Source organism: Pristiophorus japonicus, chromosome 11, assembly GCF_044704955.1.
Source record: "Pristiophorus japonicus isolate sPriJap1 chromosome 11, sPriJap1.hap1, whole genome shotgun sequence".
Lineage (NCBI taxonomy): Eukaryota > Metazoa > Chordata > Chondrichthyes > Pristiophoridae > Pristiophorus > Pristiophorus japonicus.
This window is the reverse complement of record NC_091987.1, coordinates 73628209-73647293: the sequence shown is the minus strand read 5'-3', so window position 1 is coordinate 73647293 and position 19085 is coordinate 73628209. Positions and strand designations below refer to the sequence as shown.

The window sequence follows — 19085 nt, the reverse complement described above, 5'->3', positions numbered from 1 at the left end:
AAACTAATCCACACATTAAGTTGTTTCATTTTCTATTTCATTTGACAGGCGTTTATGTTCGAGTCCTCATTCAACATGTCTGTCACCAAATGGGGCCTGGAGACCTGCAATTGCTTGGACAAAAGCTACTCAAACTGTTGGCAGTCACTGAAAAGTAATTTCAATCCCAACTGGAACCCAACTGACAAGTGAACCTGGGATGCAAGATGCCTGTAATTACAGGGTGAGATGGTCCAGTAAACCCAACTCATGCAGAATCAATTGAGGTGTTAAAAGGGAAATAGATACCTGCAAAGAAAGGATATTAAGGAATATGGAAAGTCAGGAAATTGAGATTAAAGACATTAAGAGCTGTCACTGGTAACAAAAGGCGTAAGGGGCCTCCTCCTTTTCCTTTGATTGACCTTTTACTGTATGCTATACAATTTGTGGCTTTACCCTGCATTTCCTCTGATGTTCCAGTATACATACACAGTACAGAACCACTTCCACTGGGGTGACAGGGTGAGGGGAGGGTTGGTGATTAAAGACTGGTTAGGGTCCTAATAATGTTTACACTACTACATCCTTAGCACTTTCCCCTTAACCTCTAGCAATGTAGGTTTCTATAATGGCAGGCCCTTGGAATCAACTGAAACATTTCATTTTGGATTTACACTGGCATGAAATTGCCACTGTAAACAGAAAACATGCTCACAATGATTAAAGGTGTCAAGAGTGCCTCATGAACCACTGTGGAACTTTAAAGATCATCAATTGATAATTCTTTAGACCAGTGCATTGTGAACTCAAACATCACTTAGAGCTGGAGTTCATAGCCAATACTGAACATCTCAGTGGAATGTTAAGACACTTTTCACAATAGGAGTGCAGCTTGCAACATACATGTTGTTTCCACTCTATCAGTGCATTCCTAAATGTAAGCAAGCTGAGGTTCTGAGAACTGATTACATTGTAGATCCACATCTGACACCATCCTCTCCAGGAGCGGCCATCAAAGAGTGTAATTCCTGGGCTCCTCAGTTTGGTGGGTGCCAAGATGCGCCTAAGTGGTGCAGGTGCTTGCCCGTGGCATAGAAATAGAGACCTATCCCATGAACTTTGGCAAGCAAGAGGTGCATGCAAGAAAGAAGTTAACGTATGAGGATACCAGCATCATGTATCCTTTCAGCCCCGCTGCTGGCCAAAGGCTCAGGCATGCCCCCGCTAAGAATGGCCAGCACCATCTCCTGCAAAGGGGTGGTGTGCCTCGTTTTTGGTATAGATTATTGGTAGACGAGTGATTGGGGGGAGTGGAGGTAAGTCTTTCATTGAGCAGATGCAGGCACTGACCTTGACCACTTGTCTGAGGTCATGAAGCTTCTTTGGACACTGGTTCCAGGTCATGGGGGCGATACTGTTGGCAGTGTCGACCTCAGTGATCTGGTCCCAAATCCTTCTGTCTGGACAGCCTCCTGGTACCTGTGGGTAGAGGAATCCCTGCACAAAGCTGAAGAGCTACGTGAGACCCCGGGTACCCCTTCCTTGGCTTAGTTAGTGCTGAAGCACTTTGCCCATTTTTTTAGCTGCGGAAAGCAATTCAGCTTTAAGACTGAAGACTCCCATTTGGGAATTCTTTATAATATTAATTCTTTTTTCAGAAGGCAGTTGAGCTTTAAGGGCTAAATGCTGCATATTTTTAAAAAGATTTTTATTTTTTTCATTTTAGAAGGCAGTTATCCTTTAAGGGACCAAACTTATTTCCAAAATGACAGTCTTGCTTTAAGAGAAGGTTGTTCTTGCTGCAATGATGCCATGGCTATGCTACGTTGGGCCTCCTGCCGGGACTAACAACACAAAAATGGCCTAGAACAGTATGTTCAGCACTGGGTGAATGTTAATCAGCAACTAGTGCCATTTTACTAGTCCTGCCAGTGCCATCAATTTTGGTGGCAGTTAACTCCGGCCTGCAGTGGCACAACAGGTTTTTAAATCGATCTCTAATTTTTGGGCCATTATGCCTGACCTTGTGAGGCCAGTCAGCAGTGCTGGTCCTTGCAGTCAATGGGTGCAGGCCAGAAAATCAGATTTTGCATGACCTATGCATGATTATGAAGTGCTGCTCCTGTCACATGGTTACTGAATTCATAAACTAAATTATTTGTTCTTACTTGTTCAAGAGTAATGTTTGGATTTATATTTCCAATGTGTTTTTAGTCAACTTATATTGATTTTTATATTTTCAGATCAGACCGTGACCAAAGAAGTCATAAAAATATTTCCATTTTATTCTCCATATACACCAGATCATTAAGTCACCACTGAAGTGTCATTTTTGCTTTCACTGAAGATTGTTACAGTAATAAGTGTAATTTTCCATTTACCAAAATAATTACATTTAACCATGAATTTAGTCAAGTAAAAGTTAAATCACTGATGTTTAGGCTCACTGTGCTACTTATCTGAAACAATAAAGAACATGTACAGGTCACACCTGGAGTACTGCATACAGTTTTGGTTGCCTTATTTAAAGGAAGGATATACTTGCATTGGAAGCAGTTCAAAGAAGGTTCACGAGGTTGATTTCTGAGATGAAGGGGACTGTCATATGAAGAATGGTTGAGTAGGTTGGGCCTATACTCCTTGGAGTTTAGCAGAGAGGTGATCTTATTGAAACATAAGATTCTGAGGGGTCCTGACAGAGTAGATGCATTGAGGATATTTCCCCTTGTGGGGGAATAGTTTCAGAATAAGGGGTCGCCCATTTAAAACAACAATGAGGAGGAATTTTTTCTCTGAGGGTCATGAATCTTTGGAATTCTCTACCCCAGAGAGCTGTAGAGGCTGGGTCTTTGAATATATTTAAGGTGGAGAGAGACAGATTTTTGAATGATAAGGGAGTCGAGGGTTATGGGGAACAGGCAGGGAAGTGGAGTAGAGGCCAGGTTCAGATCAGCCATGGTCTTATTGAATGGTGGATCAGGCTCAAGGGGCCAAATGACCTACTCTTATTTCATATGTTATGATGGTGCACCAAGTGGTCATCAAAACTATGTTTATATACTTGCTAACCCCTTGTGCATTCTGTTCCATTTGGAAGCCAAAACAAGATTTATGTAACTAGTTTAGTACTATAAATCTTTGTAATGCAGTATATCCTCAGTTATCCATCACTCAAGAGACTTGGGCATTTCGGTTTACTGGACACCATTCTGTCAAGTCTCTGTAGGGAAGGTGTATCCAAGAAACAATCATCATGGAAGACAATATGAGCACCAGAAATATTGAGCCAGAATTTGCTGAGAAAATAACGATGAGCTTAATGCACACACCGCTATTAGTGTGTAAATAGCCCAGCAATTTGTGGCGAGGAAAGGTACCCCATGAGTTGCGAATCATAGGAACAGGAGTCAGCCATTCAGCCCCTCGAGCCTGTTCTGCCATTCAATTAGATCATGGCTGCTCTACGACCCAACTCCAAATACCCGTCTTTTGACCAGGTCCTATGCTGGATAATTTGTGCCACTTAGACTTTTGCCTTGCAAAAACAGGAGCTCACCATCAACATGCCCATGTTAAAGATATTGCTACATTTGCAATGTTAAAGCAAGTTAAACTTGACACAGAAAATTAGAGCTGGTATTTAATGACTTTAGGACCCTTTTAATGAGAGTAACCTCTCAACCCGAGCCCCAGAAAGGGAACAATTGAAACTGATGTGTCACTCCTGCAGGTGGTAAATTATTCCTTAGGTTTAAAAATGTTTGGAAAAATTCTTACTTTTCCTTTGTCATAATTTTTCTCTCAATGCAATCTTTACTTCCCTCTCTTTCTTTCATCAAATTTGATTCTAATTCAGCCTACTTCTTTCTCCATTACTATTTCTTTATCCTTAAATCTCATTGGTTATGATAAATCTCATTGGTTCACCAAGAGCCCAGAGACTCCATTGACCGTTATCAACTTGCATTTCCAGCAATTTGCGAGCTGAAGTGAGGGAAAAAAATCCAACTCACAAGGCATGCTGCGAGTTATCACACTCACAAATTCTGCCCCATTCTAACCTAGCTATGTGAACCCTGCAGTTTTGATCTAAAAGATCTGACAGTCTTGGATGAACCACATTGTGTGCCTACAATGTCACAAGCTCCTGAAACCTGAGCTAATTTGCATTTAGTAATGCCACTGATGAAGTGAGAACTACACGTCTGTTGCCAGCTGCTCTCCTATTGTGAGAGTCTTAACATTAACACTTCACTGGAATGTTTAGTATTGGGTATCAACTCCAGTTTTAAGTGATGTCTGAACCCACAATGCTCTGGTCTAGAAATGCATCAATTAATCATCTTCCCTTTTGCAGTTAATTGAGTCGGAGAACTTTCTCTGCTGAGAATGCATTGAGACGGCCCAACCAACTTTCTCTGGGTGGCCATGGTACAATTCTTTCTCGTTTTTTGCAGCCTTTGACCCGGTTGATCACACCCTCTGCCTCCAAAAGCTTTTCGGTTATCAGTTTGTTGGAATTGTGATGGGCAGGTCATGGATGACTAATCAAGCTGAATTTTTGTGTTTGTTGTTGAGGTCACCAACATGGTGGATAGGCACATGTCTATAGTCAGCAGACTTCCAGAAAGCATTTGATAAGGTTCTGCACAAGAGATTAGCAAAAATGAAAGCGCATAGAATTGGAGTTAACTTTGTGACATGGGTTAGGAGATAGGCGAGTCGGCATTAGAACTCAGCAGAGGAGGACAAAGGGTTTGATTAGGGCAGGGAAAATGGAGTACGAGAAGAAGCTTGCAGGGAACATTAAGACGGATTGCAAAAGTTTCTATAGATATGTAAAGAGAAAAAGGTTAGTAAAGACAAACGTAGGTCCCCTGCAGTCAGAATCAGGGGAAGTCATAACGGGGAACAAAGAAATGGCGGACCAATTGAACAAGTACTTTGGTTCAGTATTCACTAAGGAGGACACTATAAACCTTCCGGATATAAAAGAGGGGTCAGAGGGTCTAGCAAGGAGGAGGAACTGAGGGAAATCCTTATTAGTCGGGAAATTGTGTTGGGGAAATTGATGGGATTGAAGACCGATAAATCCCCAGGGCCTGATGGACTGCATCCCAGAGTACTTAAGGAGGTGGCCTTGGAAATAGCGGATGCATTGAGTCATTTTCCAACATTCCATTAACTCTGGATCAGTTCCTATCGAGTGGAGGGTAGCCAATGTAACCCCACTTTTTAAAAAAGGAGAGAGAAAACAGGGAATTATAGACCGGTCAGCCTGACCTCAGTAGTGGGTAAGATGATGGAATCAATTATTAAGGATGTCACAGCAGCGCATTTGGAAAGAGGTGACATGATAGATCCAAGTCAGCATGGATTTGTGAAAAGGAAATCATGCTGGACAAATCTTCTGGAATTTTTTGAGGATGTTTCCAGTAGAGTGGACCAGGGAGAATCAGTTGATGTGGTATATTTGGACTTTCAGAAGGCTTTCGACAAGGTCCCACACAAGAGATTAATGTGCAAAGTTAAAGCACATGGGATTGGGGGTAGTGTGCTGACATGGATTGAGAACTGGTTGTCAGACAGGAAGCAAAGAGTAGGAGTAAATGGGTACTTTTCAGAATGGCAGACGGTGACTATTGGGGTACCGCAAGGTTCTGTGCTGGGGCCCCAGCTGTTTACACTGTACATTAATGATTTATACGAGGGGGTTAAATGTAGTATCTCCAAATTTGCGAATGACACGAAGTTCGGTGGCAGTGTGAGCTGCGAGGAGGATGCTATGAGGCTGCAGAGCGACTTGGATAGGTTAGGTGAGTGGGCAAATGCAAGGCACATGAAGTATAGTGTGAGGTTATCCACTTTGGTGGTAAAAACAGAGAGACAGACTATTATCTGAATGGTGACAGATTAGGAAAAGGGGAGGTGCAACGAGACCTGGGTGTCATGGTACATCAGTCATTGAAGGTTGGCATGCAGGTACAGCAGGCGGTTAAGAAAGCAAATGGCATGTTGGCCTTCATAGCGAGGGATTTGAGTACAGGGGCAGGGAGGTGTTGCTACAGTTGTACAGGGCCTTGGTGAGGCCACACCTGGAGTATTGTGTACAGTTTTGGTCTCCTAACCTGAGGAAGGACATTCTTGTTATTGAGGGAGTGCAGCAAAGGTTCACCAGACTGATTCCCGGGATGGCGGGACTGACCTATCAAGAAAGACTGGATCAACTGGGCTTGTATTCACTGGAGTTCAGAAGAATGAGAGGGGACCTCATAGAAACGTTTAAAATTCTGATGGGTTTCGACAGGTTAGATGCAGGAAGAATGTTCCCAATGTTGGGGAAGTCCAGAACCAGGGGTCACAGTCTAAGGATAAGGGGTAAGCCATTTAGGACCAAGATGAGGAGAAACTTCTTCACCCAGAGAGTGGTGAACCTGTGGAATTCTCTACTACAGAAAGTTGTTGAGGCCAATTCACTAAATATATTCAAAAAGGAGTTAGATGAAGTCCTTACTACTAGGGGGATCAAGGGGTATGGCGAGAAAGCAGGAATGGGGTACTGAAGTTGCATGTTCAGCCATGAACTCATTGAATGGCGGTGCAGGCTAGAAGGGCCGAATGGCCTACTCCTGCACCTATTTTCTATGTTTCTATAAAGGGAATATTTGCTGATTGGCAGGATGTGACAAGTGGATGCAGTCAACTCACAATTCAACCCACTGTCACTACTTTCATCAATTATACTCTCATGGTATGATCTGAATCAGAAACATGTAGACCCAACACTCTCGACTTGGTTACACAATGGAATTTTGCAAACAAAGACCAAGGAAACTGGACTTAGTTAATCAACATTTATTAAAGCGTAAAGACATTTTATAATTTCTGCATAATATACTGTACAATTACTCGTCATGTCTGCTGTCTCTGCTTCAAGTACTCATGATGATAGACTAAATGGTCGCTCCATTCCTTCTCTGATGAGCTTTTCTTTATGATCCTTGAAAGAAAAAAAAAGTCATAACTTGATACGATTTCAAAAACACAGGAAACATAATGAACTGCATCGTGAAATGATTACCTAGTTTACATTGAGTCGACAGTACAGAAACAGGCCATTCGTCCCAATTTGTCTATGCCAGTGTTTATGCTCCACACGAGCCTCTTCCCACCCCTTAAATGCATGGTGTGGTAGTGTGTTCCTCATTCTTACCACTCTGGGTAAAGAAGTTTCTCCTGAGTTCCTTATTGGATTTATTAGTGACTAACATGTATTTATATCCTCTAGTTTTAGACAGCCCCACAAGTGGAAATAATTTCTCCATATCTTATCAAACTCTTTTATTACCTTAAAGACCATTATCAGGTCCTTTGCCACTGCCTAAACCTCTCTTCGAGAGAAGAGAGTCCCAACCTGTTAAAAATTTCCTGATAAGTATATCCTCTTATTTCTGGTATCACCCTTGTGAATCTTTTTTGCACCTACTCCAATGCCTTTTAAAATATGGAGACCACGGCTGTGCACAGTGCTCCAAATGTGGTCTAACCAAGGTTCTATACAAGTTTATCAAAACTCTACTTTTCAATGCTATCTTTCTAGAAATGAACCCCACAGCTGACTTTATTAACCTGTGTCACTACTTTAGTGATTTGTATATCTGTACCCCTAGATCCCTTTGTTCCTCCTCATTTAGATTCTTATTATCCAAGCAGTATGTAGCCTCCTCATTATTCCTACCAAAATGCACTACGTCTCATTTCCATATTGAAAAATGCACTACCTCTCATTTCCATATTGAAATTGATGTGCCCATTGTGCAAGTTTAGTATTGTCTTCCTGTAATTTGTCATGTTCCTCCTTTGTATTAACTACACCTCCCAATTTGGTGTTGTCCACAAATTTTGAAATTGGACTTCTGATTCCAGAATCCAAATCATTAATGTAAATTATAATAAGTGTGATCCCTGTGGTATACCACTTCTCAGTTTCTGCAAGTCTGAGTAGCTGCCCTTAATCCCTACACTGTTTTCTATTTTGTAGTCAGCATGTATCCATTCTGCTACCTGCCCCGACTCCACATGATCTGACCTTACTCATGAGTCTACTATATTGTACCTTATCGAAGGCTTTTTGAAAATCCAAATATATTACTCTACTGCATTACCATTGTCGACTCTTACTTCTTCAAAAGAATTCAATAAGGTTGGTCAAGCATGATCTTCCCTTTTGAAATCCGTGCTGACTTTTATTTTCAGGTTTCTAGATGTTTTTCTATTACATCTTTAGAAAGAAAGAAATAATGAAGAAAGGCATGTCAGCCGTGGCTCAGTTGGTAGCACCATCGTCTGAGTCAGAAGGTTGTGGGTTCAAGTCCCACTCCAGAGACTTGAGCACAAAAATCTGCAAAGTGCTGCACTGTCGGAGATGCTGTCTTTTGGATGAGACGTTAAACTGAGGCCATGTCTACTCTCAGGTGGACAAAAAAGATCCCATGGCACTATTTCGAAGAAGAGCAGGGGAGTTATCCCTAGTGCCTGGCCAATATTTATCCATCATTACTAAAACACATTATCTGGTTATCATCACATTTGTGGGAGCTTGCTGTGTGCAAATTGGCTGGCCCGTTTCCCACATTGCAACAGGGACTACACTTCAAAAAGTACTTAATTGGCTGTAAAGTGCTTTGGGACATCTGGTGGTTGTGAAAGGCACTATATAATTGCAAGTCTTTCTTTCTACATCTTTAAGTAATGATTCCATTATCATTCCTACTACCAACATAAGAGGTCTATAGTCCCCTGGACTTGTTCTATCTCCCTTTTTAAATATAGGACTAACATTTGTAGTATACATTAATGATTTAGACTTAAATGTAGGGGGCATGATAAAGTTTGCAGATGATACAAAAATTGGTCATGTGGTTGACAGTGAGGAGGAAAGCTTTAGACTGCAGGAAGATATCGATGGACTAGTCAGTTGGGCAGAAAAGTGGAAAATGGAATTCAATCTGGAGAAGTGTGAGGTAATGCATTTGGGGAGGTACAAGGCAAGGGAATGCACAATAAATAGAAGGATACTGAGAGGTGTGGAGGAACAGAGGGATCTTGAAGTGTATGTCCACAGATCCTTAAAGGTAGCAGGACATGTCGATAAGATAGTTAAAAGGCATACGGAATGCTTTCCTTTATTAGCTGAGGCATAGAATACAAGAGCCAGGAAAGTTATGCTAGAACTGTATGCAACACTAGTTAGGTCACAGCTTGAGTACTGCATACTGCTCAGGTCATCCAGCCTGTGAGCACCATCGGAGCAGGCCGGGGAGCGGAAGGAGCAGCGTGGCAGCATACCACTCCAGGGAGCAGCACGTGCTGGAGCAGGAGAACAACGGCAGTGAAAAGGGACGTCACCAAGATCCAGGTCGGTGATTGGAGCGTGGGCAGGTACAGCAGGAGAGGCATGAGGTCGGGGCTCAGGGGCAGCACGGGCCAGCCCACACTGCGATGCATGCGCACACTAGGTCTGTGCAGCAGAGCAGGTCTGCAGTCGTCTTGGTTAATCCTTGCCACTGGACCAAGACCTAGCTCTGTCAAGTCCGTGTGGTGGCTGGTGTGCAACGGCCACCACACGTTTAAAAAAAAAATCCACACAGGCATCTTCCACCCTTCAAGATTTAGTTCGGGACCTGGAATTTTAGGTCCTTCACTGAAACACCCGTGAACTTTTTGATACGGAAGCAAGTCATCCTCGATTCGAGGGACTGCCTATGATGACATTACAGAAAAGATGTGATTGCGCTAGAGAGGGTACAGAGGAGTATTCCAAAATGGAAATTTTTAGCTATGAGGAAAGACTGGATAGGCTGGGATTGTTTTCTTTGGAACAGAAGCAGCGGAGGGGAGATTTAATTGAGGTGTATAAAATTACGAGGGGCCTAGATAGAGTGAATAGGAAGGACCCATTTCCTTTAGCAGAAGGGTAAATAACCAGGGAGCATAGATTTAAAGTGGTTGGTAGAAGGATTAGAGGGGAGATGAGGGAAAAAGTTTCAACCAATGGTGGTGGTCTGGAACTCACTTCCTGAAAAGGGTGGTAGAGATAGAAACCCTCATCACATTTAAAAAGTACTTGGATGTGCACTTAAATAGCCATGACCTACAGGGCTGCAGACCCAGTACTAGAAGATGGGATCAGGCAGAGTAGCTCTTTTTCGACTGGCACGGAAACGATGGGCCAAATGGCCTCCTTCTGTGTCGTAACTTTTTTTAATGATGCTATGATTAGCTGTTCACCAATCCTTTGGCATTATTCCATTTACTAATGATTTTTTATATTTATGCAACAGTGCCTTGGTTATCTCTTCCCCAACTTCTTTTAATATGCATGAATGCAATCCATCTGGACCAGGGGTTTTATCCTTTCCAAGTTTGATTAATTTATCTATTTCTTAATACATGACTTCTGATCCCAACAGAAAATGCTCACTAATCTAAGGCCTTGCTTTAGCTGCCCATTTTTGGGCCAGGCAATGGAGTAAAATCAGACGTTAAGGCCCAATGCCAAATCTCCAACCCAGAAACACACCCGAAAGAGTTTTCTCTGCCTTTAATCGCAGGCAGGGTTGAATATCAGGCATTGTGGCCTGCTTGTAGTGGGACAAATGTACTCCACTATTACAGGCTACAGGAAAGATCTGCAGGAAAGTCTTAGACTATCTTTTTTTTTATATAAACAAAAAACTCAGTTTAATTTTTGAACAGTTTTTGTCAATGCCCTAAATTTTGATAGCTTTTTCTCAAAAGTTTCTTTTAAGTATATTTAAAGTATTTTAATGTTTTTTTTTTAAAAAGTATTTTTCAAAGTTAAATGTTGCGGACTGGGCTTGGTGAACAAGTACTGTCGGCAGCCTCTGGTACCCTATCCGACAGTACCCATACTAGGACACCTACAGATCCAGGTCCAGCTACTTCACCGTCTCCCCTCAGAAATGGCCACGGCTCCTTCACAAAGCAGTAACTTACAGATAGCTGTGTGCACAGCTCAAGGGAAACCTTCAGCTGACTAAGATTGAAGTCCGTTGCCAAATGAGTCCTGCCATCACAGTTCCCCTTTGCCAACAGTCACCTCTTCCCCTCCACAACTACAAAGGTTCCTATTTGGAGACCATTCTACTACCCCATTCTCATTCCCTCAATCTTGTACCAAATCATTCCGTACATATCCCATCAGTGTCAAAAACATCTCACTGAAAACAAATCTGACCACCTTTCTACTATTTGAAGTCACCATGCCTCTTCTAGGTGCCTAGTGTACTTTTCAGTCACAGCCACCTACTTCTCCTACAGTGGCAGGAGGTTCAGAGGGTGCTGGCTGATTATTTTTAGCAATAGCTCTGGGGATTGAAGTGATACTTCTGTGTCTTTAGTTTTGGGCATTTCCCCTTCAAGTAGAAAGTAGAGAGAATAAAGGCACTTTGCATGCTATCATGTGGAATTAAGGTTTCAGAAAGCATTCCTTGACAATGTTGAGATGCCACCTCCTTTCCACAGGCCCAGATCATGCCCTTCATGGGCCTCCTTTGCCACATTACAGATCTCAACAGAAGAGTCTTTAAATTTGGGGCTCTGTTCACTGATGTACCAGCCTCAAATACTTCACTGAGCCGCATTGTTACATACACAAAATTACTGCCAAGACCCTTTCAGCTGCTTCTGCAGCATTGGATATTACTTTTCCATTCGCCACACCAAGGCGGGCTACGAACAGAGATCTCCAACACCGCCTGGAGCCCGCTACAAATATGTAACAAAGCAGTATAACACTTCCGGTGCCAAATTTGTCAATTAAGAAATCCAACCCTGAATAGTTCCACATTCCCCACTTTTTCATCAAATTACACCTAATTATTGCCCAATTCAGCATCTTTCATTTATTCTCATTATTCTTACCCGATCAGTTTTGAAGACGTAGTACCAGAAAAATAGAGGCACTACACCAAAGACAAACCCCAGCAATGATGTCTTAGGAGTTGGACGGAAGTTCGGATAGATGTGGTTCAGATTGCGAGCAAATACCCAGCGAGTGAGAGCTGGGTCTTCCTGTAAAATGCAAAGAAGTTGCAGCAAATTATTTGTTGGAAGACTAGAAACATTAAAAATTACAGCAAGTCAAAATATGAAATAGATTATGGCGATTTTTGAGCAACCAATTTGCACAGAATGTAAACAAGCTTCAAATAAGTTTATTAAATATTGAAGAATGTTCAAATTAAGTATCAATAACATTCATAAGTTTCCAATGTTGTCCTGAAGAAGCATGGTCAGATGCAGTTTTGCTGCCTCTCCTGCTCCCAATTCTCTAATGCAGTGTAACATTTCTATTTACCACAATAACCAGCCTCGTGACTATCAACTTGAGCAAATTGTGAGCAGTTTTGTGATCCATACACATTAGGAATTAGGTTAAACTACCAAAATTAATTTCATGTAGAATGAGGAAACATTTAAGCAACTGTATAGCTTCTAACTTTTACAAGCACGTGTTAAGGAGTTTAACTAATCAATTTAGGAAGACTTTTTTTTTTAAATGACTGATTCTCAGTATATAGGTGACTATAAAAATGCAAGTTGTTGTTGGTGACATTGGCTAGGCCACATTTACTGCCCACCCCCAGTTCCCTTTGAGGATGGTGGGCTTTCGCCTTGAACTGCAGCAGTCCTTCTGGTGATGTTGCTCTCACAGTGGTGTAAGGTAGGGAATTCCAGAATATTGACTTAGCAACAATGAAGAAACAGTGATGTATATCCAAGTTAGCGAGGTGTGTGACTGAGAATTTCACTCCACTGTCCCACTCTGTTCTGCAATGTGACCCACATTAAGTACAGTTACAGCAAATAGGGTGTTGGGGTAGATCCATAGGACAATTTACAAGACGAGGCATACTATTTTATCCTGTACAAGACCTTAGTCAGGCCACACTTGGAATACTGTGTTCAGTTTTGATGATCTCATATGGTGGGTGATATTAAGGCTTTGGAAAAGGTGCAAAGGAGGATCACTAGACGAACTCCTAGTTTAAAGCATCTCAGTCATCAAGATAGGCTAAAAAATGTGAGATTCTACACTTTTGGGAAACTAGACTTAGGAGTGATCTGATTAATGTTTATAAGGTGTGGTGGCCCCGACCTGCGTGAGAACACATGGAATCAATTATTAAGGATGTCATAGCAGCGCATTTGGAAAGAGGTGACATGATAGGTCCAAGTCAGCATGGATTTGTGAAAGGGAAATCATGCTTGACAAATCTTCTGGAATTTTTTGAGGATGTTTCCAGTAGAGTGGACAAGGGAGAACCAGTTGATGTGGTATATTTGGACTTTCAGAAGGCGTTCGACAAGGTCCCACACAAGAGATTGATGTGCAAAGTTAGAGCACATGGGATTGGGGGTAGTGTGCTGACATGGATTGAGAACTGGTTGTCAGACAGGAAGCAAAGAGTAGGAGTAAATGGGTACTTTTCAGAATGGCAGGCAGTGACTAGTGGGGTACCGCAAGGTTCTGTGCTGGGGCCCCAGCTGTTTACACTGTACATTAATGATTTAGATGAGGGGATTAAATGTAGTATCTCCAAATTTGCGGATGACACTAAGTTGGGTGGCAGTGTGAGCTGCGAGGAGGATGCTGTGAGGCTGCAGAGCGACTTGGATAGGTTAGGTGAGTGGGCAAATGCATGGCAGATGAAGTATAATGTGGATAAATGTGAGGTTATCCACTTTGGTGCTAAAAACAGAGAGACAGACTATTATCTGAATGGTGACAGATTAGGAAAAGGGGAGGTGCAAAGAGACCTGGGTGTCGTGGTACATCAGTCATTGAAGGTTGGCATGCAGGTGCAGCAGGCGGTTAAGAAAGCAAATGGCATGTTGGCCTTCATAGCAAGGGGATTTGAGTACAGGGGCAGGGAGGTGTTGCTCCAGTTGTACAGGGCATTGGTGAGGCCACACCTGGAGTATTGTGTACAGTTTTGGTCTCCTAACCTGAGGAAGGACATTCTTGCTATTGAGGGAGTGCAGCGAAGGTTCACCAGACTGATTCCCGGGATGGCGGGACTGACCCATCAAGAAAGACTGGATCAACTGGGCTTGTATTCACTGGAGTTCAGAAGAATGAGAGGGGACCTCATAGAAACGTTTAAAATTCTGACGGGGTTAGACAGGTTAGATGCAGGAAGAATGTTCCCAATGTTGGGGAAGTCCAGAACCAGAGGTCACAGTCTGAGGATAAGGGGTAAGCCATTTAGGACCGAGATGCGGAGGAACTTCTTCACCCAGAGAGTGGTGAACCTGTGGAATTCTCTACCACAGAAAGTTGTTGAGGCCAATTCACTAAATATATTCAAAAAGGAGTTAGATGAGGTCCTTACTACTAGGGGGATCAAGGGGTATGGTGAGAAAGCAGGAATGGGGTACTGAAGTTGAATGTTCAGCCATGAACTCATTGAATGGCGGTGCAGGCTAGAAGGGCCGAATGGCCTACTCCTGCACCTATTTTCTATGTAACACCAGCGGCAGTTCAGGTTCATAAAAGGAGTGGAGGTGCGGCGGCCCGAGAGCAGCGTGGAGGCCACTTCAGGGAGCAGCGAGAGTTGGTGCAGGAGGGCGACGGCAGCGAAGAGTGACAACATCAAGGTCCAGGTTGGTGAATGGAGCGTGGGCAGGTACAGCAGGAGCGGCGAGAGACTGTGGAGGGATGTGATCGGGGCTCAGGAGAGGTGCGAGTTCGGGGCCAGGGGCAACACGGGCCAGCCCACACTGCGATGTGTGCACGCACTAGGTCCGTGCAGCAGAGCAGGTCTCCAGTCAGCTTGGATAACCCTTGCCACTGGATCAAGACTTAGCTGTGTCAAGGCCGTGTGGTGGCTGGTGTGCAACGGCCACCACACGTTTAAAAATTAAATCCATGCACAGGCATCTTCCCCCCACTTCACGATGTAGTTCAGGACCTGGAATATTAGGTCCTTCATTGAACACCTGCGAACTCATCCCTTTTTTGCCATGGAAGCAAGTCATCCTCGTTTTGAGGGACTGCCTATAAGATAATGAAGGGAATAGTGTTCCTGTTGTCAGTTTGTTTCAATTGAATAGGTTAGGGAGGACCAGTTGTATAAGGCTAGATCTGGGTTAGATGTCAGGAGATGGCTCCACCACCCCCACCAATAATGGGCCTCTGGAATAGGCAGGCGTCTCATGTGGTGGACGCTGATTCGCTGACAGGGACTGTGGTTCTCGTATTGGACCATCCAAGGACTCATTTTGAGAGTGGAAGCAAGTCTTCCTCCATTCCGAGAGACTGCCTACGATGATGAATGTAAATAACATTCCTGTAACACATTATGAGACACTCATTTGAATCATAGCTCCTTTAATATAGAAAGCTATCCCAAGACACTTCAGAGGTGTAATCAGAAAAAAGAAAATGAAGGAGATTTTAGAAGGGGTAACAAAAAGCATGGACAACTGAACAGAAATGTCTTCAAGGAGGAAACTCAAAGACTTCCAGAGCATGGCACTTGGACAACTGAAGACTGGGTCACCAATGGTGGGACAAAAAAAGGGATGAACAAGAGAAGAGGAACAAAGAGTTTTGGTGTCAGGGGGTGGTTACATAGATGGGGAGGGGCAAGTCCACAAAGGGAATTAAACACAATGATGGGAATTTTACACTGGAGGCAATAAAAACAAAAACACATTTGAATGGGTCTGGCTTTGCCTTGAAGGGTCTGCCGTCCCCAGATAGAGCTGCCATGCTCTTATTTCAGGTTGTTCGTTATACGATACACAGACCTGCATTCATACAGCGCCTTTCACGACTTCTGGACAGACCAAAGTGCTTTCATCATCATAGGCAGTCCCTCGGAATCGAGGAAGACTTGCTTCCATTCTTAACATGAGTTCTTAGGTGGCTGAACAGTCCAATATGAGAACCACAGTCCCAGTCACAGATGGGAGAGATAGTCATTAAGGGAAGGGGTGGGCGGGACTGGTTTGCCGCACACTCTTTCTGCTGCCTGCGCTTGATTTCTGCATGCTCTTGACGGTCTTTGGCCAGGGACTCCCAGGTGTCAGTGGGGATGTTGCACTTTATCAGGGAGACTTTGAGGGTGTCCTTTACAGACTATGTAGAGTACCTTTTCTGGAGTGTAGTCACTGTTGTAATGTAGGAAACAGGGCAGTCAATTTTCACACAGCAAGCTCCCACAAACAGCAATGTGATAATGGCCAGATGATCTGTTTTAGTGATGTTGATTGAGGGATAAAAATTGGCCAGGATACCAATGATAACTCCCCTGCTCTACTTCAAAATAGTGCCATGGGATCTTTTACATCCACCTAAGACAGGGCCATCCAAAAGGCATGGCACCTCAGACAGTGCAGCACCCAATCAGTACTGCACTGGAGTGTCAGCCTAGATTTTTGTGCTCTAATCTCTGAGCAGGACTCAAACCCACAACTTGTGACTCAGACAGGAGTGCTACCCACTGAGTTACTGGCTGACACAATGCAGACTCACTGAAGAGCACCCCCACTTGCATAACCCATCACACCACCACCTTCATCCCATTTTCCTCAAATCCATATATTTCCCCCATCCCATTTCATAGAATCATAGAAATTTACAGCACAGAAGGCCAATCGTGTCCGTGCCAGCCGACAAAGAGCTATCCAGCCTAATCCCACTTTCCAGCTCTTGGTCTGTAGCCTTCTATGTTACAGCAATTTAATTGCATAGCCAAGTACTTTTTAAAATGCAATGAGGGTTTCTGCCTCCATCACCCTGTCAGAAAGCGAGTTTCAGACCCCCACCACCTTCTGGGTGAAACGATTTCTCCTCAAATCCCCTCTAAACCCTCTACTAGTTACTTTGAATCTATGCCCCCTGGTTATTGACCTCTCCAAGGGAAATAGGTAATTCCTATCCACTATCTAGGCCCCTCAATTTTACACACCTCAATTAGGTCTCTCCTCAGCTTCAAAAAACACAACCCCAATGTATCTAATCTTTCCTCAGCTAAAATTCTCCAGTCCTGGCAACATCCTCGTAAATCTCCTCTGTACCCTCTCGTACAATCACATCTTGCCTGTAATGTGGTGACCAGAACTACACGCAGTACTCTAGTTGTGGCCTAACTAGTGTTTTATACAGTTCAAGCAGAATGTCCCTGCTCTTATATTCTATGCCTCAGCTAATAAAGTCACCACCTATCTACCTGTCCTGCTAACTTCAGGGATGTGAGGACATGCACTCCAAGGTCCCTTTATTGCTCTACATTTCTCAGTGGCCTACCATTTATTCTGTATTCCCTTGCTTTGTTAGCCCTCCCCAAATGCATTATCTCACACTTCTCTGGATTGAATTCCATTTGCTCCTGTTCAGCCCACCTAACCAATCCATTGATATCTTCTTGTAGACTACAGTTTTCTTCATTATCAACCACACAGCTCATTTTTGTATCATCTGCAAACTTCTTAATCATACCCCCTAAATCATTGATAAAGACTACAAAATACAAGGGACCTAGTACAGAGCCCTCTGGAACCCCACTGGAAACAGCCTCAGTCACAAAAACACCTATCAACTCTTTGTTTCCTGCCTCTGAGCCAACTTTGGATCCAACTTGCCACTTGGCCTTGTAGCTCATGGGTTTTTACTTTCATGACTAGTCTGCTGTGTGGGACCTTAATCAAATGCCTTGCTAAAATCCATATATCCCATATCAAGCACACTGCCCTCCTGACATCAAATTCAAGTCAGGCACGATCTCCTTTTAACAAATCCAGGCTGACTGTCCTCGATTAATCCGTGTCTTTCTAAATGAAGACTTATTCTGTCCCTCAGAGATTTTTCTAATAATTTTCCTACCACCGAGGTTAGACTGACCGGCCTATAATTACTCAGTCTGTCCCTTTTTAAACAACTGTACAACATTAGCAGTCCTCCAGCACCACACCTGTAGCCAGAGAGGATTGGAAAATTATGGTTATTTCCCCCAAATCCCACCATCCCATCCCCCCGCAATCTATCCCAGTTTACGCTCGGTACCCTTCACCGTTGGAAGGACCAAAGCGCCTCTCCCTCTGACCGCCCGCCCTCACTCACAATCAGCTCCGTCCGCCTCGGGTCGTTGAGCTGACGGAGGTACTGCAGCTTGAGGCGGGAGCGGATAGCGAACCTCTCCTGCTGGGCCCGGCGCTCCTCGGGGCTCAGCTGCAGATACTCGGAGGGCTCGAGAGTGTGAGGCCGGGATGCGAGCGGCGCCTCGCGGTACTGCGCCATCGCTGCACCAACAACCGTATCGACAGCGGCCCGAGAGCCAAACGTCCTTCAAACCCAACTTTATTAACAGTGTTTAAGGACCCTGTTGAGCATGCGCACTCGCTGCACTGTGTCACGGGGGTTTGTGGCCGCTCCTCCCACAGCGCTCGCTAGAGGCAGGATGTGGAAAACCAGGAACGGCTGACATAGCAACAGAAATACAACAGTAAAACGTTAAAATAAAACGAAACAAAATGTCTGAAATCGACAGGAATAACATTCTTCATAAACTAACATATGAAAATTCAGAGCCCGAAAGGCCATTTAGCCCGTCAAGCCCATAACAACTACTATTTTTTCGGACAACAGGTGCTGGTAATGCTTCTGCTGCTGTCATTTGCAGCTCCTCTGGACCCATCTTTTGTTTCTTTATTTGTCCTATTACCGCTCCCTTTTGCCTTGCATCATCATTCCTTTTGTCATTTAACAACTCATGCTTTTCTCCCTATCACAAATTTGGCAGATGGAGTATAATGTGGGAAAATGTGAGGTTATCCACTTTGCCAGAAATTATAGAAAAGCAAATTATAATTTAAATGGAGAAAAATTGCAAAGTGCTGCAGTACAGAGGGACCTGGGGGTCCTTGTGCATGAAACACAAAAAGTTAGTATGCAGGTACAGCAAGTAATCAGGAAGGCAAATAGAATGTTGGGTTTTATTGCAAGGGGAATAGAGTATAAAAGCAGAGAAGTTCTGCTACAACTGTACAGGGTATTTGTGAGGCCACACCTG

General features: G+C 43.6%; 2 protein-coding genes across 2 annotated transcripts in view; one reads left to right on the top strand and one right to left on the bottom strand.

Annotated features, from left to right (window-relative positions):
• Window positions 1-2311, top strand: part of hgd (homogentisate 1,2-dioxygenase) — a 67247-nt gene extending 64936 nt beyond the window's left edge. Inside the window, exons 14-15 of the mRNA XM_070892962.1 lie at window positions 49-223; window positions 2226-2311. Of these exons, the coding sequence (XP_070749063.1) occupies window positions 49-192 (144 nt within the window). The 3' untranslated portion in view covers window positions 193-223; window positions 2226-2311. The remainder of the gene's footprint in view (window positions 1-48; window positions 224-2225) is intronic.
• A 4511-nt stretch (window positions 2312-6822) lies between these two features.
• On the bottom strand, window positions 6823-18404 carry ndufb4 (NADH:ubiquinone oxidoreductase subunit B4). Its single transcript, XM_070893541.1, has 3 exons — window positions 18137-18404; window positions 11929-12078; window positions 6823-6982 (listed from the first exon to the last, which is right to left on the bottom strand). Exons 1-3 carry the CDS (start codon window positions 18311-18313, stop codon window positions 6923-6925), a joined length of 387 nt encoding a protein of 128 aa, XP_070749642.1. The 5' UTR covers window positions 18314-18404; the 3' UTR covers window positions 6823-6922.
• Between the last annotated feature and the right edge of the window lie 681 nt (window positions 18405-19085).